Here is an 11,393-nt window from a genome sequence, read left to right as displayed (position 1 = left end):
TTGAATTCTTAGTACGATAACCTCAATTTAGTGTTTATGCATAATACATGTTATCAATAGTTTTTTTTAACAAATTCTTTATGCAAAAGTGTTTAAAAAAATGTTTCCTATCCATTTATGTGTGTATCTTTAGCATATCTTAGTGTATCTCCGATACGATACGATACTCTCCGATACGTATCTTAATTTTGGCCGACCGATACAGCAACCGATACCGATACTTTAATCCTTGATCTTGGGACTTCAAATGTAGACTCCTAAGGAGAAGGCGTACCAAACTCACAAGGTGGCTGCTCAGATCAGCAGGCTGGAGTGACGTGGGAAGCACCTGCAGTTGGATCTGGCGATGGTAAATTCAGGTCTGATTCTGGGTTGAGTTTCTTCACAACAGAACCAAGCCTCGAAAGAGATGACCTAGGATTTGTATCGCCTAGGAAAGAGTTACCTTCATTCAAAATCTCAGTCCAAAAAACCCATGCATAAGGGAGATCGATCAGCTTCAAGGAGACAGCAACGATCGCCAGAAAAAGGGTAGGGAAGAAAAACCAGAATTTAAAAAAAAGGAGAGAAGAGATGGGAAAAATTCAGAGAAAGAAGAAAGGGGAATCAGCAGCCATGGTTCTCATACCAAAACTCTTAATCAAAATTTCTATTCTTCAAAATCTAAAACTGAACTTTCTCCATCAATTACATGTCCAATATAAAGAAAAAAATCAAAAAATTAATAGCAACTAACTTAAAATAGAAACTAATCTAAAATTAGAAACTAACTAATTTCAAAGAAATTGTTTCTAAAATAAAAGAATATCAAATCAAAAGATTTTTTTTTTCCTAAGTCCATCGTGCAACTGCATCAGTTCGGAGAAGCTGTCAATGAACAAGACTTCGTATCATGGCCGAACACTTTGCAGAGAATACATTAGGGGGTTTTCCATTCATAGAGGACCTGCTGCTGGAAAGAGAGATCCTCTCCATCCTGGACAGAGATGGAGGAGGGCAGGACGTCTGAGGCATCAACCTCAACACAGATATGCGCGAAAGCAATGCGGTCCTTCTTACAAGTTCTGGGATCGGAGCACACCGGAGTTCCAAGGACAGATCCTATAGCACTCAGACCCTTAGAGCACCAGAAGTGCAGAGGTAAACCCGGGAGGGAGATCCAGATGGGGATGGAAGAGATATCCACTTGATTAAGAAGGATATGGCGGTGCCAAGGTCTGAGGAACATTGCACTTCTCCCCACCGACCAAATACCTCCTTCCAGAATTCTCAACCTATCCTGTTCCTCAGAGAACCGGAACAAGAAGAAGCCATGATCCAGGAGGAAAGTGTCGATTGTGCATACTAGGCACCATTGCTTCAAGAGCGAGAGCTTGACTAGGTGAAATGGCGGTCTCTTCTCCAAGAAATGACCAATGAGGGAATTCTGCCATTGGTTGGCTTCAGAATCCAGAAGGCCCTTGGGGCATACAGCAACATGAGAATCCCCAAGAATGGTAGGAGGGACAAAATGCAGAGACAGGTTGTCGGACAAAATGCAGAACCAACCCTTGAAATGAGAATTCCAGGGAACATCAAGAGGCGAGGATAAAGGTGGAGGGGTCGGAGATGAAGGAATAGCAGGAGGGAGGAATTTTCAGTATGGGTGGAGCCCCAACCGAAGGGCCGGCCATCAGGGACCGCTCAATTGGATTTGTTGGAAAATTGGTTTTGTGCTCTACCTAATACGAAAAATCTCTTGTAAAAACCAAATTATTTGACTAGTCCACTTTATTAGAAAATAAGATTATTTCTCTAAATTTTGATTTTTGATGACTTGATGTGACTTAATGTTGGTTTTGATGACTTTATGACTTCATGTGGCATAATTTTGATTTTTTATGATAGAAGGTATATATAGCATACTAAATAATGTTAGAAAAGAGGGGAACTAAAAAATAGCACTTGGGCGCCTTGTCACCTCACCGCTTATGCATCCTTCTACCACCTTGGGTCACCTTGACAACTATGGTAAAAAGCAAGCATGGCCATTGTATCGAAGATAAAGGATCCACCAAATAGCCTCTTCAACCAATTCCATTGTCTCCAACCCAAGAACTCTCCTCCTGGTCAACCAGCATTTGGAGAGGATTCTTCCCAGATACGTTTGGAGAAGAGGTATAAGAAGAACAAATGATTAATGTCTTCCACTACACTCCAACATAAGCAATATGAAGAGATAGAGCATATTTGCTTCCGATTATGGAAGCCTTGAGTGGGGAGCGACATGCTAAGCGCTCTCCAAGTAATAAAACTATGGCAAGGGATTTGATGTTTAAATAAGACAACTGTATGCTCAGGGACAATATGAGCCCTAGTCTGAACCAAATTCCACGCTGAAAAAGATGAAAACCAACACGAATCGGAGACCATACATACAACAGGATCCCCCACTCCCAGCCGGCCTTCGGAGGATTTTGTGAAGAGCTCCCCTAGCCTCCATGAACATAGGTAAGGAACAGGCTCACATCTCCAACTACCCTCCCAGATAATAGAAAACACTATGGCCATCCTATCCAGATCCAAATCCAAGCATAATCTGTCACCATAAGTAGAGCTCAAGTCAACCTAAGGTTACCAGTATCCAACTAGAGAAGGATAGAGGTGCCATCATCAATCTTTCACATGATTACTTGTATAGCCAAGTAATTATAATGAATACTCAGCCTCCAAGGACACAAAGCAATCTAAATGAAGTCCTTTCTGGGGAATTGAGAGTAAATCCACTTAACACACATGCCTTCACTCCTTGAAGTCACCTTCCACACCAATTTGAGGATCCTTGTAAGGATGACCTCCTTAATTCTTCTCAGCCCCAATCCACCTTCCTTCTTTGGTAGACACATAGATGCCTAACCCATGTTGTGGAGGAATTTATCGTTGTTAGTGACCTTTCACAGAAAGGCGGTCATCAAGGATTTACTTTCTAAATAGTTGATAATTTGATAGAGACATGCCAAACACCATAGTCTAATACAAATAGGAACAATGCATCATCGATCTCACTAGCTCAAACGACCAGCATAGGAAAGAAGCTTGAATTTCCATAACTAAAACTTTTTCCTTAGATTATCTAGATTAGGAGTGCAATGATGAATTGAGAGCCTTGTTGAGAAAAAAGAAAGATCTAGGTAGTTAACTAGGAGGTGCCCCTCTTTGAAGCCTGAAATAGACCTCAAACGCTCATTGTTCACTTTTAGAAATACCTACCAAGAAGATCAAGGATTTTTGTCTATTAATTTGAAGGCATGGCATAGCTGCAAAGGGAAGAAGGAATCCATCTATAGCACCCAAGGAGGAGTCACTAGAAGATCATCAACAAAAGCCAGATGGGATAGTTAGATACCTCTACATCTGGGGAACATCTCAATCCTTTTATGGTCTACCTAAATATGGATTAGCTCAGAAAAGTCTTCTGCAATGAGGTGACAATAAAGGGCGGAGAGGAAGTATCCCTGACTGAGTCCCATCCGAACTACAAAGAATCCCATTGGGCTCTCATTGACCAGAATAGAGAAATGGACCATAGAGGCACATTGTATCACCCACTACACAAACAGAAGTGTAAGCATATCCAAGTCATCACCTTTCTAAGGAAAACCCACCTCATAGAATCATATGCCTTGTGGATGTCAAGCTTCATCATAGTCGTCAGAGATTTTTTTTTTTTTTTTTTTTTATCAAAACCTCTTACTAGCTCATTGCAAAGTAAAATGTTGTCATTGACGCTTTAGGCTCTAATAAAAGCACCTTGGTTCTCGCTGACCAGCCCATCAACAACACCCTTAAATCCGTTCTCCAAAATCATGGCAATGAACTTATTGAGGAGATTATATAATGCTATATACAAATGAGAGAAAAGTTAGTAATTTTTTAATATTATTTAATTAATATTAATATTTTTTACACATTTATTATTAGGGAAATTTACAGTGCCACCCCCTAGAGAATGCCACTATTATAAGAACACGCCCTCTGTTTCACCAAATTAGACTTAGACTTCCTACCGTCAGTCACTGTTAAGGAATATATCTTATGTGCTGATGTCAACTACTATATTTTATTTTAAATAACAAAATGCCCTTACTAAATATGAAGTACCTAAAATACCCAAACCCACTCTGTTTCTTCCTTCCTCTGTTCCTTCCAATTCCAATTCCAATTCCAAGCTTCCTTCAATCCACCATGGAATGGACCAGAGCCCGGAAACTTACTAAATAATCATGGTTGGGCAACATGAACAATATGAGGAATCTTCTCTTCATCGAAGGGCAAACTGACATATTCCCGAGCGAACTCCTCTGCAATCTGCCCTGCAAGCTCCCCATGTAAAGCCTTACAGTACATAGACAACACTGTATTCGTAGCTACACTATGAAGCACGCACATCATTATCAACGCAGAAGAAATAACGATCAGTGCAACAAATATCCAATCTCTCAAACCGCCCGGAGCCACCGCGAATCCCCAGTTAGTCCACACTGTAATCCCAAAAACCAAGCCAAAGAACAACAATAGAGAAGCTGCAATCCCTCTCATGCCCTTCACCAGATAAGTACTTTGCCTCAATGATTCCAGTCCCCAACCCAACTCTACCATCACCACCATCCACCACAGAAGCCAAAGCCCAACTCACCTCTAAATAAAACAATCCAAAACCCAAAGCCACCAAGCCAATCACGTACACAGCGAAAAGGTAACGCAAAGATGGCGAGATCTGAAACCTAAAGATTCAATCCCTTTAATCACCAAAAACACGATGACACCAACGGCAAAAGAGATGGCCAAGACGATAATTTGAGAGCAGATAAACGTCACAAACAAACGAAGAAAAGAATTTGAAAGAGATTTGATAGCCGATGCAAATTTCACAAGCCAACTGAAGAATCTATGGTATACGCTGCATGTGCTGGTTACTGCGGCGCAGATAGATAAGGTGAGGATTGTGAGGGCATAGATTATGACAAAACCGTGGTTTTTATGAACAATCGTTGTTCAAGGCTATAACGGAGTAGGGTCTGAGCGGAATTTTGTCCTGGTTCAGTGATGGCATGTCGAAGAGTGGAGAAGAAGATGAGAGAAAAGGTGAGAGGGAGAAGGAATAAAACTGAAAGGGCTAAGATAAGGAGAGAATGGGCGTTCACAATCTTCTTCGATTCCACTAATACTCCACAGAAATAAAGTGGTGGAATCATAACCATAAACGAATAGCTGAGACCATTTCTTCTGACCTATTCTTCGCCTTATTCTCTGTTGTCTTCTTCCTTCACTCCTTTGTCTCTTCACGTCGAGGAGCCGCCGTGTGATGTCTTCTAACAAGCTTTCATCCATAGGCATCTTTTTTATATGTTGATAACAAATTCGAAGAACAAATAACAAGACAATTACAAACCCTAGCTGTAATTTCTTCTTCTTCTCCTCTTTATCACAAATCAAACCGTTCCCCGATCGATAAATTGGGAAACAAAAAGAAGGAAATAGATACAGAGACACCACTTCATATACCGAACCGATTGGTATTGGGTTCTTCAAATTCTCTGATTGGAGACATCCCATTGTCATTTTCGGTGAAGGTGAGTATAGGTAGGGGTGAAGAGGAATTGGGTTAAAACATAAGTTTTAATGAATAGGGTGTAGAAACGCAACCCTAAAACGATGCAGAAAATAATGGAAAAACAAAACAAACAATGCACACGGATTTTACGAGGTTCGGCAAGGTTGCCTATGTCCCCTGTGAGATGAGATCCTGCTTCACTATCAATGGAGAACATGGTTACAGCGCTCGTCCTCACACCTCCCAGTATTGCTTGCATTACAGAGAAAGAAACCCTCGCTACAAATATATATAGCGAAAAAACCCTAATCCAAAAAGTACACAATTGCCCTCAAATAAAAAATTCGAGCGGGAGGCGCAGCCCCCCTACACCCCCGCTATGCAGGGGGGCCTCCTGCCCCCTTGCAACCCTCACGGCCCGCTAACTGGCTAGCGGGACCGCCGTCCTGCCTGTCTATGTGCTGCACCAGTACTCCCTGGATTAAACTGCGACGGAATACAAGACATCATACACCAACAATCTCCACCTTGGCTTGAATTCTGTCGAGCCTCCTGTAAAGATAACTTGTAGACGTCTTCATCATTGTACCTCATTAGAGGTACAAACCCGCACCTGTTTGGTGCGTCCCTCATCTTCAACAATGAGTAATATTAATCAAGTCCAAACAGGACTCGAACTTCTCTGTAGTAACTGGCTTTGTAAACATATCTGCAGGATTGAGATCTGTATGAATTTTTCTCAAGTGAATACAGCCTTCTGACACAAGCTCCATGATCTTGTGAAATCTCACATCAATATGCTTTGTCCTTGCATGAAACACCTAATTCTTTGCAAGATGTATAGCACTCTGACTGTCACAATGTAACATTGTACCTCCTTGCTCCAATCCCAACTCACGAACCAGTCCAGCCAACCAGACTCCTTCCTTGGCAGCCTCAACTGCTGCCATATACTCTGCCTCTGTAGTGGACAATGCAATTGTAGACTGAAGCATCGCCCTCCATAATATAGGTCAACCAGCCAATGTAAACACATACCCTGTAGTAGACCTCCTCTTGTCTATATCACCAGCATAGTCAGAATCAACATAACCTGCCAATTCTATAGAACTTCCCTTGCCACTGAACATAACACCTATATCTTTAGTCTTGCTCAAATATCTGAAGATCCACTTAATTGCATTCCAATGCTCCTTCCCTGGATTACTCATGTATCAGCTAACAACACTAACTGCATGAGACAAATCCGGCCTGCTACAAACCATAGCATACATGAGACTCCCAACTGCGCTAGCATAAGGGACTTGAGACATCTGCTCCACCTCCTCATGTGTTGTAGGGCATTCCCTTTCAGATAACTTGAAGTAGCCAGCTAACGGAGTGCTAACCGGCTTAGCCTTTTCCATATTGAAACGCTCTAGCACCATTTCAATATACCTCTTCTGAGTTACCCAAAGTTTACCTGCATTTCTATCTCTAAGGATTTCCATGCCAAGGATCTTCTTAGCTGCACCAAGATCCTTCATCTCAAATTCAGCACTTAACAAAGACTTCAAAGAGACTATATGTTTGTTCTTTGCAGCAATGAGCATGTCATCAACATAAAGCATCAACAAAATAATGGAATTATCACTTGACACTTTATAATAAACACAACTATCATACTCACTTCTTGTGTAGCCAATCTTCATCATGTGGGAATCAAAGCACTTGTACCACTGCCTAGGAGATTGCTTAAGGCCATAAAGCGACCTCTTAAGCAGACAAACATAGTCTTCCTTTCCCTGACCCTTAAACCTTCAGGCTGCTCCATATAAATCTGTTCCTCCAAGTCACCATGAAGAAATGCAGTTTTCACATCAAGTTGTTCAAGCTCTAAATCATACATGGCCACCAAAGCAAGTAGTACCCTGATCGAAGTGTGTTTCACCACCGGAGAAAATATTTCATTGTAGTCTATCCCCTCCTTCTGTGCATAGCCCTTGGCTACAAGTCTGGCCTTATACCTTTCACGCTCCGTCTCAGATGCTGCCTCTTTCTTACGAAAGACCCATTTACACCCAATGATTTTTCTTTCCTTGGGTTTTTCCACAATCTCCCAAGTCTTGTTCTTCTGTAGAGATTCTATTTCCTCCATCATAGCTGTCATCCATTTATCATGTTGTGCATCACTCAAAGCATCATGGTAGGAAGATGGATCACCTGTACCTACAGTGAGGGCATAGGCAACCATGTCCTCAAACCCGTATCTCATAGGTGCTTTGTGAGTACGCTTCCCTTTACCCTTTGCCACAGTATAGGGAACTTCTACTGCCTCTTGTTGTCCTGGTAAGTCACTTGATGACTCATTCTCTCTTGTTGTTTCTAACTCACCTAACTCCACCTGCACAGTAAAACCTTCTTTATTTTCATCAACTACTTGTGAATTGTAATTTGACTTCACTATATGAGACTCATCAAACACAACGTCTCTGCTAACCACAACTTTCTGTGAACTTGGATCCCACAACTTGAATCCCTTTACACCTTTCTTAAAACCAAGAAAGATACATTGCTTAAACTTTGAGTCTAACTTGGAACGCTGCTCACTCTCAACATGCGCATAGGCTGGACAACCAAATATTTTTAGAATAGAATAATCTACTGGTTTTCTTGTCCATACCTCTTCATGAATTTTACAATCAATCGCCTTTGATGGAGACCTATTGATGAGAAAACATGCCATGTTCACTGCTTCTGCCCAAAATCTCTTGTTCAACCCTGCATTCAGCCTCATACTCCGAGCTCTTTCTATAAGTGTTCTGTTCATCCTTTCAGCTACACCATTTTGCTATGGTGTCTTTGGAACCGTGAAGTGACGTGTAATCCCTTCAGCTTTGCACAATTCTAGAAACGGCTTGTATGTGTACTCTCCTCCATTATCTGTTCTCAAGTATTTAATTTTCTTTCCTGTCTTCCTTTCTACCTCAACCTTCCATTCCTTAAATTTAGTGAACACCTCACTTTTATGCTTCATGAAGTAGATCCAGACTTTCCTTGAGTAATCATCAACAAAGGTCACGAAGTATTCTGCCCCACCTTTAGATTTTGTTGTTGAAGGACCCCATACATCGCTGTGTACATAATCAAGCACCCCTTTACTCTTATGTTTTGCAGTTTTGAAACTAACATTGCATTGTTTTCCGAACACACAATACTTGCAGAAGTTCAGTTTACAAGTTTTTACTCCCTTCAACATTTTCCTTTTATGAAGCTCCATCAATCCTCTTCCTCCCATATGCCCTAACCGCATATGCCACAGATAGGTATCATCTGTATCAAATACTGCATCTGTAGTCACAGATGCTCCACCTATAACTGTGCTCCCTATGAGTCTGTATAGGTTTCCTGCTAGCTGTCCCTTCATGACAACCATTACACCCTTAATAACTTTGAGAACTCCACCTTCTACTATGTACTTGCAGCCATTTGAGTCAAGTGCCCCCAAAGATATTAAGTTTTTCCTTAATTCTGGTACATGTCTCACATCTGCTAAGGTTCTTACTATCCCATCAAACATCTTGAGTTTGATAGTGCCTATCCCAATGGTCTTACATACGGCATCATTCCCCATTAGGACAGACCCACCATTATATGGTTGATATGTATCAAACCAATCCTTATGTGGACACATGTGATATGAACATCCAGAATCTAAACTCCAATAATCAGAAAGTTGATTCTTACCTGATGATATAGAGAGTACATCTCCATCATCTCCATCTGAACTGTCAGCCACGCTAGCTTCCTCAGATGCCTTATCTACCCCTTTCTTTTTGAAGTCCGCCTTCCTCTTCAAGCACTCTCTCTTCAGATGACCTTCCTTCTTGCAATAGTAACAAGAGACCTTTGTCTTTGCCCCTTTTGATTTTGATCGACTCTTCTCAGATCCCTTCTGATTTGATCTCCCTCTTTCCTGCTCCTTGTCACCTCCGAAAAAACCTTCTCCTTGAGATTTCGTACTACTGGCCTTCTTCCTTGTATCATTGGACATGAGGGCAGCTGCGACTTCATCCATCTCAAGGGTCTCCTTCCCGTACAAGAGAGTTGTTACTAGGTGATCATATGATTCTGGGAGCGACGACAGCAATAGTAACGCCTTGTCTTCATCCTCGATCTTAACCTCCAGGTTTGCAAGTTTACTTACGATCTGATTGAACATGTTAAGATGCTCTAATAGATCCGTACCTTCCTCCATCTATAGAAAATACAATTGCTTCTTCACGAACAACTTGTTCATTAAGGATTTCGTCATGTAGATGCTTTCAAGTTTCGCCCATAACTGCGGTGCAGATTCGATACCCACAACATATTGTAGGGCATCATCAGAAATATTTAATCGAATAGCACTTACCGCCTTTTCCTCCATCTCTTCCCAATCTTCGTCAGTAATTTTTGCAGATTTCTTCGACTTCCCCAACAACGTTTTCGCCAAACCCTGCTGCATCAGAAGATCCTTCATCCTTTGACGCCAGAGGGTGAAATTGTTCTTCCCATTAAACTTCTCGATGTCATACTTGACATTCGATCCCTTCCCTCCCATCGTGATAGTAAACCCTAGAAAACGGAAACCTAGAGCTCTGATACCAATTTGTAGAAACGCAACCCTAAAACGATGCAGAAGATAATGGAAAAATAAAACAAACAATGCACACGGATTTTACGGGACCGCCGTGCTGCCTATCTAGGTGTTGCACCAGTACTCCTTGGATTAAACTGCGACGGAATACAAGACATCATACACCAACACAGGGTATAACGGCCATTTTAACTCTTTACTTAACAGTGACTGACGATAAGGGGTCTAAGTCTAATTTTGTGAAACAGAGGGGGTGTTCTTATAATAGTGGTATTTTCTAGGGGCGGTGCTGTAAATTTTTCTTATTATTATTATTGTTTATTTTATACAATATTTCACAAAAAACAAAAAGTTCACATTTTTTTTTCCTCTCATACTGATTTATACTTTTTTTTGGGGGGATTTTTTTTTTTATCAATTATAGTTATTAAGGCATCGCCTAGGTGTTCAAGTGGTATTGGTAGGCTAAGGTAGTCATGCGCTTTATGAGTTTCACATAAGGCAATGCTATAGTTGTCAAGGCGTCGCCAAGGCGACGACTAGGCGTCCAGGTGGTTTGCCTGGGGCCTAGGCGACAGCCGCCTTGTTGCACTGCATGTCGCCTTGTGTTTCGGCACTTATTTATGCCAAATATCATTCAAGTAAATGATTAAGATATTATTCATAAATAAGCAAATACCCCCTATTTGAATCCAATAAAAATAGTTTAAAAATCAAATTCCAAAAGGATAAAAAGTCAACCCCCCCAGTCCAAAACAAAAACTGGATTTTGGTTATAGGGACGATTTTCAACTTTTAAATGCAAGGGTTTTTCTCAATTATGAAAATTTTATAAATTCTATCATGTTAAAACATTGCTAAAAACCAAAAGTCCGGTAAAAAAATATTTTGTTTTGATATTCATAAAATTATTTTCATTCAAGCGATTTTAACAGTATTCACGCACTTAAAAATAAGTTTGACTGAAGCATAACTTTGTCATTGCAACTATGGGTCATTGTGTACACTTGATAACTATGGGATCGAGTCTACATAATGTAGAAAACCACACTTTGTGAAACTCCTTTTGGTTGTTTGCTTCTTCATTTGGGAGAACCAGGGCACCGGTGTTCCTTCCTCCGTCGATTCCGACTCTGACAAGGTTCTCTTTCTTTTTCTTTCTTCTTTTTTTTTTTTTTTTTT

At 40.9% G+C, this 11,393-nt stretch overlaps 1 protein-coding gene across 1 annotated transcript; it reads right to left on the bottom strand.

Annotated features, from left to right (window-relative positions):
• Positions 1-4,098: 4,098 nt before the first annotated feature.
• On the bottom strand, positions 4,099-5,759 carry LOC122061677. The gene is made up of 3 exons (XM_042625092.1): positions 5,010-5,759; positions 4,721-4,763; positions 4,099-4,670 (listed from the first exon to the last, which is right to left on the bottom strand). Exons 1-3 carry the CDS (start codon positions 5,238-5,240, stop codon positions 4,261-4,263), a joined length of 684 nt encoding a protein of 227 aa, XP_042481026.1. The 5' UTR covers positions 5,241-5,759; the 3' UTR covers positions 4,099-4,260.
• Between the last annotated feature and the right edge of the window lie 5,634 nt (positions 5,760-11,393).

The sequence above is a fragment of the Macadamia integrifolia genome, chromosome 14 (assembly GCF_013358625.1).
Source record: "Macadamia integrifolia cultivar HAES 741 chromosome 14, SCU_Mint_v3, whole genome shotgun sequence".
Taxonomy (NCBI): Eukaryota; Viridiplantae; Streptophyta; class Magnoliopsida; order Proteales; family Proteaceae; genus Macadamia; species Macadamia integrifolia.
The sequence above is the reverse complement of the archived record's forward strand: the minus strand, read 5'-3'. Positions and strand labels throughout refer to the sequence as shown.